This window comes from Rhincodon typus, chromosome 13 (assembly GCF_021869965.1).
Source record: "Rhincodon typus isolate 14 chromosome 13, sRhiTyp1.1, whole genome shotgun sequence".
NCBI classification, from domain to species: Eukaryota; Metazoa; Chordata; class Chondrichthyes; order Orectolobiformes; family Rhincodontidae; genus Rhincodon; species Rhincodon typus.
The window spans coordinates 22,453,186-22,469,064 of record NC_063344.1 but is presented as its reverse complement, the minus strand read 5'-3'; the positions used below and the strand labels follow the sequence as shown (position 1 = coordinate 22,469,064).

The window sequence follows — 15,879 nt, the reverse complement described above, 5'->3', positions numbered from 1 at the left end:
GGCTTAGGTGAGCATTGGGCTTTGCTGAGGAGGGCCAGCAACACTTAGGTAGGTTAAGAATCACAGAATCCTTACAGTGCGGAAACAGGCCATTCAGTCCTTCGAGTCCACACTGACCCTCCAAAGAGCATCCCACCCAGACCCATTCCTCTACCCTATCTCTGCAACCCCGCATTTCCCTGCACCTACACACCCCTAAACACTATGGGTAATTTATCACGGCCAATCCACCTAACTTGCACATCTTTGGGCTGTGGGAGGAAACCAGAGCACCCAGCGGAAACCCACACAGACACAGGGAGAATGTGCAAACTCCACACAGACAGTCGCCCGAAGTTGGGATTGAAGCCAGGTCCCTGGTGCTGTGAGGCAACAGTGCTGACCACTGAGCCACCGCGCTGCTCATTAAGGTATTTCCTTCCTTTTTAATGTAATAGATACTGGAGGGGTAGTAACAGCAGTTAGTGGAGTAGAAGGCTCCTCCCGTGAGATGTGGGGAACAGGGAGAAGTTGAATGTCCCTGACATTGATTTCTGTAGGAAGTACATCCAACTGCAGCTCCTCTCAGACCACAAGGATTGGTTGGAGCAGCTGCCGGATTTACTAAAGAGCATACAGGAGGCAGAAAGTTTTATAGATAGGGGTTCCATGTACTGATATACAGAGGGATCGTGGGATGTAAGTTCATAGCTCCCTGAAAGTGGCAACACAAGCAGATAAGGTGGTAAAGGTGGCATAAGGCATACTTTCCTTCATTGGTTGGAGCATTGAGTAAAGAAGTTGGCAAGTCATGATGTAGAGATAACAAGGTGTAGAGCTGGATGAACACAGCAGGCCAAGCAGCATCAGAGGAGCAGGAAAGCTAATGTTTCGGGCCTAGACCCTTCTTCAGAAAATGATGTAGCTGTATAAAACTTTAGTTTGGCCATATTTGGAGTATTGTGTGCAGTTCTTATAATCACATTACGGGAAAGATGTAGAGGGTTTGGCAAGGACACAAAAGAAGTTTATCAGGATGTTGACTTGATTGCAGTGTATTACCTATAAGGAGATGTTGGACAAACTTGGATTGTTTTTGCTAGACCATCGGAGACTGAAGGGCAACTTGATAGAAGTATATAAAATTGGGAGGCATAGATAAGACAGATAACTGGAGTCTTTTCCCCAGGGTGGAAATGTCAAATATTAGGGGGCATAGGTTTAAAGTGACAGGGGGAAAAGTATAAAGCGATGTGCGAGGCAAGAATTTTACACTGAGAGTGGAAGGGGCCTGGAATGTGTAGGCAGGGAAATAGTAGAGGTGGATACAATAGCACTTAGAAAAGGCTTTTGGACAGACACATAAAAAGGCAGGGAACAGAAGGGTACGGCCATGTGCAGGTAGACTGGATTACTTTTTCACTGGCACAATGGTCGACACAGACATGGTGGACCAAAGTGCCTGTTCCTGTGCTGTTATATGTTCTGCGTGTAGGTTTTATGTGTGTGTCTATAGCATTTTTCAAGAAGGGTAGCTGTACACATTTGCACAGTTTAAGCTTTTTGTTAATTATCTTTACCTGAGTAAGTTTTGTTTGTAATAAACTAATTATTTGTTATAAAAGGAATTTGACTCATTTCTGATGTTTCATAGGCAATATCCCCTTTCTTTTTACATTCAAACCCTGTTGTGGCCAGTAAAGGAGTGACAGAAATAAGGAAATAATTTTTATCCTGCCTAAATTGGTTGTAACGTAGTCCTAAATAATTGGTAAATGACCTAGTGAGGAAATGAGCAATTTCTTCTCAAATTTATCAGATTGCTTTGCTTTGCTTTCTTCCATAAACTGCTCTCAATCCCACTGTCCTGCGCTCTCCCCATAGCCCTGTATCAGTATCAAAATCAAGCCCACTGACCCTGTCACAATCCACATTCCGCTGTCCCCCTTCCTTCCTGTGGCCCTGTATCAATTCCTCAAACAGGTTTTTAACTTCTAGAAAATATTAGAACATGGAACATAGAACAGTACAGCACAGTACAGGCCTTTCGGCCCATGATGCTGTGCCAAACTTTTACCCTAAGATCTATCTAACCTACACCCCTACCTTATACTATCATCCATATGCCAATTTAATAGCCGCTTAAATGCCCCTAATGAGGCCGACTCCACGACCCTCTCTGGCAATGCATTCCACGCCCCTACCACTCTCTGAGTAAAGAACCTACCTCTGACGTCTCCCCTGTATCTACCTCCACTCACTTTAAAACTATGCCCCCTCGTAATAGCTACCTCCACCCTAGGAAAAAGTCTCTGGCTGTCCACTCTATCTACACCTCTGATCATTTTGTACACCTCTATCAAGTCACCTCTCATCCTTCGTCGTTCTAAAGAGAAAAGCCCTAGCTCTCTCAACCTTTCCTCATAAGACCTTCCCTCCATTCCAGGCAACATCCTGGTAAATCTCCTCTGCACCTTTTCCAATGCTTCCACATCTTTCCTGTAATGAGGCAACCAGAACTGGACACAATACTCCAGATGTGGCTGAACCAGGCTTTTGTACAGCTGGAGCATAACTTCATGGCTCTTGAACTCAATCCCTCCATTAATGAAAGCTAACACACCATAGGCTTTCTTAACAACTCTATCCACCTGGGTGGCAACTTTCAGGGAACTGTGGACATGAACCCTAAGATCCCTCTGCTCCTCCACACTGCCAAGAATCTTTCCGTTAACCCTGTATTCTGCTTTCAAGTTTGTCCTACCTAAATGAATCACTTCATACTTTTCAGGGTTAAACTCCATCTGCCACTTCTCAGCCCAGCTCTGCATCCTATCAATGTCCCTTTGTAACCTAGAACAGCCCTCCGCACTATCCACAACTCGACCCACCTTCGTATCATCCGCGAACTTACTAATCCACCCTTCCACTCCTTCATCCAAATCATTTACAAAAATCACAAATAGAAGAGGATCCAGAACAGATCCTTGTGGTACACCACTTGTAACTGAGCACCATGTTGAATATTTTCCGTCCACTACCACCCTTTGTCTTCGAAGGATCAGCCAATTCTGAATCCAATCTGCCACATTTCCCCCTATCCCATGCCTCCTTATCTTCTGCATGAGCATACCATGAGGAACCTTATCAATCGCCTTACTTAAATTCATGTATACCACATCCACTGCCCAAGCTTCATCCACGTGTTTGGTCACCTCTTCAAAGAATTCAGTAAGGTTTGTAAGGCATGATCTACCCCTCACAAATCCATGCTGACTATCATGAATCAAACTGTGCCTTTCCAAGTGATCATAAATCCTATCTCTCAGAGCCCTTTCCAATAATTTGCCCACCACTGACGTAAGACTAACTGGCCTGTAATTTCCGGGGTTATCCCTATTTTCCTTTTTGAACAAAGGAATGACGGTTGCCTCTCTCCAATCTTCCGGCACTATACCCGTGAACAGTGAGGACAAAAAGATCATCACCAAAGGCCCTGCAATCTCTTCCCTCGCTTCCCATGGAATCCTTGGATAAATCCCATCAGGCCTGGGCGACTTATCTATCTTCAAGTTCCTCAAAATTTCTAGTACATCTTCCTTACTAACATCGACCTCCTCTAGCCTACCAGCCTGTTTCACACTGTCATCCTCTACAACTAGGTCCCTCTCAGTTTGAATACCGAAGAAAAGTATTCATTAAGGACCTCTCCTATCTCTTTAGGCTCCGTGCACAAATTCCCTTTACAATCCTTGATCGGCTCTACCCTTTCTCTGGTCATTCTCTTATTCCTCACGTACGTGTAAAAAGTCTTGGAGTTTTCCTTGATCCTATCTGCCAAGGTTTTCTCATGCCCCCTTACAGCTCTCCTATTATCTGAAACGTTGGTGGTATCACATTTCATAGGAACATCCAAAAGGCAACGCATTATGTGGAAAACCTTGGTACTTGATGAAATGAATAATGTGTTTCAGCACTGCCAATATCTACAATTTGATGAAAATACTCACCATCATGAGCTTTACTGTTATGTTTCTTTAAATTCTTCACATCGGAGTATGAATTTCCACATAATTCACAGACAAAAGGTTTTTCACCTGAAAGAAATACTTTAAAATCAATATTTATGTAAATAGTTCAAATTATCTGATTTCCCATGTAGAAAATTCTTCCAATTCTTAATTTAAATTTTAGTTTGGATCAGCTTTAGGCCACACTTCCAAAAATCAATCCTGCTGCTCTGCTCTCTCTCCATAGCCCTGTATCAAACCCAAACTGATCCCACTACCTGTTGTCTCCCCACTGACTTATATCAAACCCAAACTAATCCCAAAGCCTTGCTCTCTTTCCAAAGCCTTGCAACAATTCTATACTAATCCCAATCCCCCAATGGGCATTGTATCAACTCCTAAAGTAATCCCACCACACCACAAACTCACCTTAGCCCCTTATCAAAGCTAAAGTTAAAGCCACAGCCTCCACTCTCTCCATACAGCCTTGCACCAATCCTAATCCCACTGCCCTGCTTCCTCCCCAAAACCCTGCATCAATTTCCAAATATTTGAGGTGGGACCACAAATATCCTCAGCTCAGTACAAAAGACAAGACTAAACATGTGCATCTATCTTCAGCCAGAAGTGGAAAGTGAATGATCTGTTTCAGCCCCTCCAATGTGCACAACATTACAGATGTAGTCTTCTGCCAATTCCATTTACTCAATATGATATCAATAATTGGCTGAAGGCAGTAGATAATGTAAAGGCCATGGGTCCTGACAACATTTTGGTGATAGTACTGAAGACTTGTACTCCAGAACTTGCTGAGCCCCTGGTCAAGCTGTTCCAGTGCAGTTACAACAACAAAACAAATAAAGCAGCCAAGTACAGCTCCATCAGTCTACTCTTGATCATCAGCTAAGTGATGGAATGGGGTGTCAACAATATCATCAAGCAGCCTTAGCAAAGGTATAACATGCTCAATGATGCTCAGTCTAGGTTACGCCAGGACTACTAAACTTTTATCTCATTATAGCCTTGGTTCAAACATGGACAAAGAAAGCTGAATTCCAGAGGTGAGGTGAGAGTGACTGCCTCTACATCAAGGACTACTAATAAAACTAGAGTCAATGGAAATTAGGGAGAAAACTCTCCACTGGCTGAAGTCATCTTCAGGATTGTGTTCTAGGCCCAAACTCTTCAGCTGTTTCATAACGACTTTCCCTCCATCATGAGGGCAGCAGGGGATAAGAAGTATAGGAATAGGCAGATAGAACAGATGAATGTGTCACTTAAGGGTTGATACAGGAGGGCTTCAGATTCCTGGATTATTAGGTCTGTTTTTGAGAAAGGTTGGGCCTATAAAAGTCTGAGCTGCACCTAAGCTTTTGCAGGCAATGGTGGGGACATTGAGAATTTTGGACAAAGTTATGTCACTTGGGCAAATGTAGATTAATTAAGGAAAACCAGAACCTGATTTGTTAACGGCAAGTCATGTTTAACTGAAGTAATTGCCTGAGTATATGGTGGAGGTTGGGTCACTCAAAGCTTTCAAACACACTGCATCTTTGTCTGAAGAAAGAGAATAAAAGGACAATAGACAGAGGAGTGGAACAAAGTGAAGTACTGTAGCACAGGGCTGACACAGACATGGCGGCTGAATGGCTTTCCATGATTCTAACAATTCTGCCTTTCTCCCTCTTTATAACGATAGTACAGTGAGAGCAATCCTTAGATGCCATGCCTGCATCCACAGACGACTGTAAAATGACGGTCAGAGTCTTTGCTATTTCTTCCTTTCTACTTTAAGCAGCCTGGGCTATGTTTTACTTGGACCTGCCTGACAAGTTACCTACTTTCAAAGATGCTGAACTCATTGACAATTCCTTGGTACACTTATCTCATCTAATGTTTCACAAGCCTCCTCCACTACCACATATGCATCAGCCCCTGTCTTACAGCCATGCATTCATCTCTCTAATCAGATTTCCCTTAAGCCAATTTGCATGTGGCTCAGGTAACAAAACAGAGATTCTTCTATCTTCTTAGTGGAACCCTCCTTATCAGCTTCATGAATGCCTCCACCGCTCAGACCTTGGTTTACCTTCTAGCGGCCATTTTCAGTCTACTTTCACGAAACACCTGCCAGTTAAGTAAAATTAGGCTTTCCCCAATTTAAAACTTTTGGTCTAGCTTTGTCATTTTTCATATCTATTTAAAACTTAACTGACTTACTATCACCACCATCAAAAAGCTTGCCCATGATATCATTTCCACTCCTGAACTTCCTCCACTTGGACTAAAACTCTCTCGTGTTGGGCTTGCTATACTAGCTAACATGCATTTGGAAAAGCTATTCAAGAATTCTACAACTGCTATTATTTTACACCGATTTCATTTTAGTTAATATTTGGTTAGTCCAAATTGTCTATTTTCAGTGCCCTTTCTTTATTTGTATGATTGGGGAAGCACTTGTAGCTTGATGTCAAGGCTAGCACTCTATTCAAGGGCTTCTTGGATGATGTGAATGGTTATGACATCACCAGGACAGAATCTCTCAGGGAAGGAGTTCAGCATGTGAGCAATGGTCATTGCACGGCCACAGTCACTCATTCAGCAGTTCCTCATATTCTGCTTGTACGGCAAGTGCCCATACCTTCCCTGATCCATCCTCAAGCAGTTGAGTTGCCCAGGTTTCCCATGGAAGGCTATAATCTCCCTACCTCCTGAGACATTCACTTGCTCCATTACTTTCCCCCATCGCCTTTCTCACTTATTTTATCCTCCCTTGCTACCCCATCAACACTATCCTCTGTATCAAACTAAGTTGAGGGTACAGGGGCTCAGTTGCTGGTACTCTTTGTTAACTGGACCACTAGGAAAGCTACAAGTTAACAATCCATGCTAGAGTTTTAAAATTCTGCTGAAATGAGGACCAGCATAGATTCCGGACCACCTCAGAGTGCCGCCATTTACCCGTGTGTGATCGGCTATGTTTATTCAGCTCTCCTGAAGAGATGAAACTTTTACTACATGTCCGGCAGCTATATGGCTTCTCACCTGTAAAAGACAGAGTGAATCATAGTTGCATAACATGCTTGTTAAAATTTCAACAACTTCAAACAGTTTAAATTATGATCGTCAGTGACTGACTAATTATGAGAGATATGTGGGGGCTTGGTTCTCGTCGTCCCTCACAGTAAATCACCGTATATTCTCCGGCTGCACCAGTCACACAGCAATTTACATTGTGCCAGCATGGTTCAGTTGGCAATGCTCTTAATGCCAAGTCAGAAGTTCACACAGTCATTGAGATGTACAGCACGGAAACAGACCCTTCAGTCCAACTCAACCATACCAACCAGATATCCTAGATAAATATGGTCCCATTTGCCAGCATTTGGCCCATATCCCTCTAAACCATTCCTATTCAAAGACCCATCCAGATGCCTTTTAGATGTTGTAATTGTATCAGTCTCCACCACTTCCTCTGGCAGCTCATTCCATACATGCACCACCCTCTGCAAGAAATAGTTGCCCCTTGGGTTCCTTTCAAATCTATCTCCTCTCACCTTAAACCTATGCCCTCTAGTTTTGGACTCCCTCACCCCAGGGAAAAGACCTTGTCTATTTACCCTATCCATGCCCCTCATGACTTTATAAACCTCTATAAGGTCACCCCTCAGCCTTCGATGCTTAAGGGAAAATAGCCTCAGCCTATTCAGCCTCTCCCTATAGCTTTAACCTCCAAACCTGGCAACAACCTTGTAAATCTTTTCTGAACCCTTTCAAGTTTAATAACATCCTTCCTATAGTAGAGTGACCAGAATTGCACAGTATTCCAAAAGTGGCCTAACCAATGTCCTGTACAGCCACAACACGACCTCCCAAGTCTTATACTCAGTGCACTGTCTAACAAAGGCAAGCATACCAAATGCCTTGTTCACTATCCTATCTACCTGTGACTCCACTTTCAAGGAACTATGAACCTGCACTCCAAGATCTCTGTTCAACACCACTCCCAAGGACCTTATCATTAAGTGTATAGGTCCTGCTCTGATTTGCCTTTCCAAAATGCAGCACCTCATAATTGTCAGTGTTTGAATACATAGGCAGAAGAACATGCTTGGCTTCAACAGGTGACAAGGCACAGGGTGGACCCAGGAGGCTCGGAACATGCTGCAGTTGAATACACCTCACTCTGGATGTAATCAGGTCATAAAGATACTGTGACTAAAAAAGTGAGAGACTGGGAATCTTGCAACAAGTAACCCACTTCTTCGCTCCCCCATGTTTATCCACTATCTTTATGCTACGAGTCAAGAATGTGATAGCACTTGGCTGGATGACTGCAGCTTCAACAGCTTCTCAAAATCATACAATGTTTTGGCCTCCAAGATCAAAGGTCATTTAAAGGGGCGTATATAGTACCAATCAATCCAGCTGCTGCTTAATGATGTCAAGCTTCTTGAAAGCTGTTGGAGCTGCACTCGAGAGGTCTGACATCATTAAGGATCTCAAGAAACATTTTGCCTCATCCCTATTTTAAAATCGATAACTCCTGATTTTTAATCAATGACCCCTAATTTTCCCATAAAAAGGAACATCCTGTCTAAATCCACTCAGTCAAACTTTCAGGATTTTATATGTTTCAATCAAGTCATCTCTTCCTCTTCTAAACTCCGCGAAGTTGCAAAATTTTATTTTTTATTTGGTATTAATATAGAGCCCTATGTTGAGCAGACCATACCAGTATGTTTCCGTGCATGTGTGATGAGGGAGCTGGAGACAGCAAATGCCTTCCCACATGTGTCACAGATGTAAGGTTTCTCTCCTGTGTGACGACGCACATGGTATGTAAGGGTGCTGGCCTGAGCAAATCGCTGGCCACACCGGTCACACACATATGGTTTCTCCCCACTGTGCTTCCTGTAGAAACAAGGCCAGAGAAAGACTGAAATATGGCACACCTGAATCTGGTAATGACAGGATGTAGATTGAAGATATTTAACAATACATCCAATGAAGAAATGAGGAGAATTTTCTTTTAATGCACGAAATGATAATGGTCCAGAAGGTGCTGCTTGAAGCATTGGTGGAAGCAGATTTAATCATAACTTTTAGAAGAGGGGGATATTCAACTTCAAGCATGGAAAAGTTCGTTTGAAACAAATGGTACACTGCCGTGCATGTGATCAACACAGACCTCTTCCCAATATTCTTTATTTAACCCTTTCAAAATATCCCCTCCAAATGCAACATCAGTTGGCTCAATCATTTATGTTCATGGGTTCCACATTTTCACTATTCTCTGGGTAAAAGTTTCTCCTGAATTCCCAACTGGGTCTATTAGTGGCTAGAGAGACAGCGAGAGCGAGAGACAGCACCTTCTATTGTAGAGGTCCAAAGGCTTCCAACACTATCATTAACACGCAAAAACTACTTCGGTCCCTGGAAGCTAATCACATAGTTGGTGTAAGGCAGAAGGCCTTTGTCATTGAAACTGGTCACTGCACTATAGACCAATCAGTTACTTGCTGTCAGCTGAATCTCCCTTAATATAATCCTGGCTCCAGCTCATCAGCATTAACCAACACTTCCACGCCGGCCCTAACTTGAACAAATAGCAGTGTAAACAGTGCCTACAATCAGTATTGGTAGCCTGCTTGAAAAAAAAAATGCAGCAAACCCTTCCACAATCTTTGGTTTTTAAAGCAGCTCTTTACCCAAATTCATAAATGCACTGCAAGTGTCACTGGTTGGATTTCCTATGTGAAGATGGTGGTGAACTGCTGCAGTCTATGTGCTGTAGGAAATTCTAAGATTCTGACCTAATGATTAAGGAATGGCCATACCATTTTAGAGATACACAAACAATGAAATACAAGACCTACATTGCTTCATCCTTCTGTTCCATTACACAATTCTAACATTTATTAAATCTTTTACTTACACTTGGAACAATGTGACTGCAATTACATTGCTATACTGGAAAAGTTAATGTAATTAATCTTTATAGCAAATGGTTTAAGTGAACAACTCCATCTGAATAATCTCTCATTCCAAGGTTTAAAATTTTCAAACAAGGCCAGTGGACTATGATCAATGCATGTTAGCATTTCTTTTTTTTTTAAACCACATTGGACACAGACTTCAAAATGTTGAAGAGCTAATAACAATCTCAAAGTCTCTTTTTGATTGATTGATTGTCATGTATACCAGAGTACAGTAAAAGATAATACAGTGAGGAGCTGGAGGAACACCGCAGGCCAGGCAGCATCAGAGGAGCAGGAAAGTTGACATTTCGGGTTGTGACCCTTCTTCAGAAATGGGCTTTTCTGAAGAAGTGTCCCGACCTGAAATGTCAACTTTCCTGCTCGTCTGATGCTACCTGGCCTGTGGTGTTCTTCTACTTCCACAATGGGTTATCTCGGACTCCAGCACCTGCAGTTCTTGCTATCTTGGGAGTACAGTAAAAGCTTTGTTTACGAGCAGTCCAAGCAGATCATGGTAAGCAAGGACACATAGATCACAGGTTGTGAAAAAACTTAAACAGAGGCATACAGGTTACATTGCACAGGGCGAGCGCTAGGTGAGATCAACGTTAGCAAGATCAGCATTATTTGAGTCTAGAAAGTCCAGTCATCAATCTAATAATGGCCAAGAAGAAGCTGTTCCTGAACCTGCTGGTGCGTGTTGTTAGAACTTCCGTATCTTCTGCCTCACAGAAGAGATTGTAGGAGAGTATTACCAGGTGAGATGGGTCTTTGATGTTGACAGCCTTTCCGCAGCAATGAGCTATGTAAATGGAGTACATGGACGGAAGGTTGACTTCCGCGATGGTCTGGGCAGCGCACACCACCTTCTGTAGTTTCTTACGGTCCTGGGCACAGCACGTGCCATACCAGGTCGTTAGGCAGCCGGACAGTATGTTTTCAATGGTGCATCTGTAGAAATTGGTGAGGGTCCCTATGGACATGCCAAATTTCCTGAGCTGCCTGAGGAACAAGAGGTGTTGTTGTGCCTTCTTGACCATCACATTTAGTGAGAAGTCCAAGATAGCTTCTTGGACTTCCAAGGAAGTTGACACTTTCCACCCTCTCAACCTCAGTTCCATTGATATAGATGGGGACAAGTTCTCCTCCTTTGTTTCTGAAGTCAATGATCAGTTCTTTAGTTTTGCTGACATTGAGAGAGAGGTTATTCTCATTCCACCACGTCACCAAGCCCTCTATCTCCCTTCTGTATTTTGACTTGTCGTTGTTAAATATCCGTCCAACTACGGTGGTGTGATCAGTGAATTTGTCGATGAATTTGGCAACATAGTCGTGGGTGTACAAGGAGTACAGTAGGGGGCTGAGGATGCATCGTTGGGGGGCTCCAGTGTTGAGTGTTATTGTGGAGGTCTACAGAAGAGTACTTCTTCTGATACCGATAAGGAGAAATACCAAACTGGCTTCTCAACTCCCAGCTTATCATCCTGTGACAAAACTGCACCTACCCCAAATCTGGAAAAATCTGGGTGGCTATGTGCTGAAATTAGGCACAAACCCCAGTAACACCTACACATTCCTAAAAATCAAGATTTCTTGTTTCATTTTAGGAACAGGGAATTTGCTGTCCTTGGCAACAGTTGGTCCTCTCCGATATGTTCAAGGTAAGTTGCTCTTTCTTTCACAAAATCACCTTTGGCCAAATTTATTATTAAACCAGCAAACTGTAATTGCTTAAACAGGTTTTCTACTTGTTTCACATGTTCTGCCCATCTGTTATAATTTGGTTTTATTCATTCATGAGACATGGGTGTCACTGGCTGGCCAGCACTGATTGCCTATTCCTAGTTGCTCAAGAAGGTCCTGATGAGCTGCCTTCTTGAACCGCTGCAGTCCACATGCTGTGGGTTGACCCTCAATGCCAGTAAGGAGGGAATTTTAGGAGTTGACCCAGCAACAGTGAAGGAACGGCGATATATTTCCAAGTCAGGATGATGAGTGGCTTGGAGGGGAACTTTCAGTTGGTGGTATTGCCAGGCCCTTATACTTCTAGATGGAAGTGGTCACAGGTTTGAAAGATGTTGATCTTGCTGCCTAAGACTGTACCACAAGACCTGTGCCTTATGGATGGTAGACAGGCTTTGGGGAGACAGGAGGTGAGTCACTTGCTGTAGTATTGCTAGCCTCTGACATGCCCCTGAAGTCACTGTGTTTATGTGGCAAGTCCAGTTGAATTTCTGATCAATGGTAACTCCCAGGATGTTGACAGTGGGCGATTCAGTGATGATAACACCATTGAATGTTATGGGACAGCGGTACATTGTCTCTTATTGGTGATGGTCATAACCTGGCATTTGTGTGTCGTGAATGTTACTTGCCACTTGTTAGCAAAGCTGGGATATTGTGCAGAACTTGCTGCAGTTCACCATGGACTGCTTCAGTATCTGAGGAATTGTAAATGGTACCGAACATTGTGCAATCATTGGTGAACTTGCTCAATTCTGACCTTATGTTGCAGGGAAAGCCTTTGATGAAGCAGCTGAAGATTGATACGCCTAGAACACTACCGTGAGGAACTCCTGCAGAGATAGCCTGAAGCTGAGATGACTGACCGCCAACAATCATAACCATCTATCGTGCCAGGTATGACTCCAACTGATTGCAGAGCTTAGATCTGATCCATTGGTTGTGGGATCACTTTGCTGTGTTTACCACTGGCTGCTTATTCTGTTTGGTAGCTTCACCAGGTTGACACCTCACTTTTAGGTATGCTCGTGCTGCTCCTGGCATGCCTTCCTGCACTCACCATTGAACCAGGGTATATCCCCTGGCTTGATGGTAATAATTGAGTGGGGATATGCCAATGCATGAGGCTGCAGGTTGCGCTGGAGCTCAATTTTTGCTGCTGTTTATGGCACACAGTGCCTCCTGGATGCCCTGTCTTGAGCTGTTGGATCTATTTGAAGTCCATCCCATTTGAGCTGTTGGATCTATTTGAAGTCCATCCCAGTGATAGTGCTGCACAACAGGATGCTGGGTACTCTCAACACGAAGGGGAGACTTCGTCTTCACAAGGACTGTGCAGTGGTCACTCTTAACAATGCTATCATGGACAGATGCATCTGCTGCCGGCAGATTGGTAAAAATTATGTCAACATGAAGAGTTTGAGCAGCCCTCGAGTCCCTTAGCACAGGACTTCATTAATTCCTTTGCAGGAAAAGGGATTATCTTCATTTTAGACCAAACACTTTCATATCTCTCATTTACCCTATGTACTTCTTCTGCACTCACAATATTTACCTCTGGTCTCTTAGTTGTAGTTAAAGCTACAACATCATTTGTGGCCTTTTGTTTTGGACACATTCTTACAAACTCTGATAAGACAGTGTGGAGTTGGAGGAACACAGCAGGCCAGGCAGCATTAGAGGAGCAGGAAAGCTGAAGTTTCAGGTCGGAACCCTTCTTCACAGAAAAAAAATTCCTGCTCCTCTGATGCTGCCTGGCCTGCTGTGTTCCTCCAGCTCCACACTGTGGTATCTCTGACTCCAGCATTGGCAGTTCTTACTATCTCTTCTTACAAACTCTGTTGCACCTCACTGCAACTTTGCCCAATTCATCTGTTTAGCCATTTTCACACACGACATTTTCCTCAAATTTTGGTAGGGCCTATGCAAACTTAAACATTTCCTTACTGGACTTTAAATTATGACTCACAATGATACCAACAACATTGACAGGAGTAGAAAGGGTGTTCTGCAGAAAGGTTTTGAATAGTTAAGAACTAAATTACAAATCAGAACTTCAAAAAAGTGACTAACCTCATGTATACTACCTGAGAAGGGTGAAACTGGCATATGGTAAATAAAGTGACAGCATTAAATGGCTCAAAGAGTGGTGTGTGTAGAATGGGTTTCAGTTTGTGGGACACTGGCACCAGTAGTGGGGTAGAAATATGAGCAGCATGGTGGCTCAGTGGTTACCACTGCTGTCTCACAGAGCCAGGGACCTGGGTTCAGTTCCAGTCTCGGGTGACTGTCTGTGTGGTTTTATGCTGGGTTTGCCTGTAGTTCAAAGATATGCAGGTTAGGTGGATTGGCCATGCTAAAGATTGTCTGCAGTGTCCAGGGATGTGCAATGGTAAATTCAGGGTTATGGAGACAGCATAGGGATCTGGTTGGGATGCTGTTCGAAGGTATGGCACGGACTTCTTGGGGCAAATGGCTTCTTTCCACACTGTAGGAATACGTGATTCTATGAAGTGAACTGTTCTGGTGGGATGGGCTTAATCGAATAACTCGGACTGTAGAGAGGGCTTTGAACTAATTGGGAGTGGAAGATTTAGGAAATGTGGACTTACAAAGCAAGGGAATAGGGCAGCATTTTCAGCCATTTAGATGATGACAGGAAGGGACAGAGTATACAAGCACGGTATAACAGCATAAGTAGAGTCAAACAGGGAAGAAGTGGTGAAGAGGCAAAATTAATGGCTCTTTATTTGGATGTGCATAGTATTCAGAACAAAAGAAATTAATTAATTACTCAATTACTGGTTATTGGATATGATCTTAGTCAGTACAGAGACATGATCACAAAGACATCAAAGCTGGGAATTAAACATTAAGATATTTGACTGCATGAAAGGACAGGCAGGAAGTGTGGTGGTAGCATTGTTAGTAAGGGATTAAGTATGGTAGCAAGAAATGATCTTGGTTTGTAAGTTTAGAATTTATATGGGTGGAAACACGAAATAAAAACAGGAAGATGGCACTGGTAGCAGAAGTCTATTAGGCACTCTATAAGTAGATATACGTTGGGGCAGAGAATATATCGGGAGATAATCAGGGCATTTAACAAAAGGCAGTACCTTGTTAATCATGGGTGACTTTAATCATTGTGCAGATTTGAATAGTTAGGTTGGCAGAGGTAGCCACGAGGAAAAAACTCATTGAGTGTATTTGGGACAGTTTCCTGGAACAATGTGTTGTGGATCCACCACAAGTCAGGCTCTTTTGGATCTGGTAATGTGTAATGAGGCAGTTGTCAGAGTAAAAGATCCCCTCAAGAACAGTGACCATAACTTGGCAGAATTTAGCATTCAGTTGAAAGGGAGGAGCTTGGATTGCGACAATTGTCTAAATGCAAACAGGGTAATTACAAATGAATGAGGGTAGACCTAGCTGGAGTGGACAGGGAAAGGAGCTAAGCAGCAAAGACTTTTGAGGAATAATACAGATGTTTATGAAAATGGTTCATGGCTCACAACAAAGGTGTGTCGCATTGAGAAAGAAAGATTTGAGGCACTGGGTAAGTCAACCATTGTTAACCAGGGAAGTTAAGGTTGGCATCAAATTGAAAGAAAAAACATACAATGTGGCAAAGATTAGTGGTATGCTAGAGAATTGGGAATGCTTTAGAAATCAACAGAAGATGACCAAAAAAAAAAGATACACTTTAAGGCAAGGTAAACTTGCAAGTAATATCAAGACAGACAGCAAGAGCTTCTTTTAAATATAAAGAGAGAGACACCAAAGTTAATACAGGCCCCTCAGAGAATGGAAATGGGGAAATAAAGTTGCTAGAAGATAGTGCCAGTGGATCCAGTGGTAGCAATCTTTTAAGAATCCTGAGATTGCCAGAGAACTGGAAAACTGCCAATGTAACACCATTGTTTAAAATAGAAGGAAAAAAAATGTAGGCCAAATCAGATTAAGAAAATGCTAGAGCCTATTATAATGGATACAATAGTACAGCTTTAAGAAATACAAAATATGATTAAGTAGAGTCAGTATAGCTTCACGCAGGGGAAATCATGCCTAACAAATTTATTACAATTCTTTGAGGTAATGAGCTGGATAGATAAAAGGAAAGCAGTGGATGTCATTTATTTGGAATTCCAAAAAGCATTCACTAA

General features: G+C 42.8%; 1 protein-coding gene across 2 annotated transcripts in view; it reads right to left on the bottom strand.

Moving 5' to 3' along the window:
* LOC109933261 (myoneurin) overlaps positions 1-15,879 on the bottom strand; it is a 41,553-nt gene that overhangs the window by 5,933 nt on the left and 19,741 nt on the right. Inside the window, exons 5-7 of one of the 2 annotated variants that reach the window (XM_020532235.2) lie at positions 8,725-8,903; positions 6,951-7,034; positions 3,990-4,076 (exon numbers count right to left, since the gene is read on the bottom strand). In XM_020532235.2, the coding sequence (XP_020387824.1) occupies positions 3,990-4,076; positions 6,951-7,034; positions 8,725-8,903 (350 nt within the window). The remainder of the gene's footprint in view (positions 1-3,989; positions 4,077-6,950; positions 7,035-8,724; positions 8,904-15,879) is intronic. The other variant, XM_048604162.1, reaches the window with a different exon arrangement.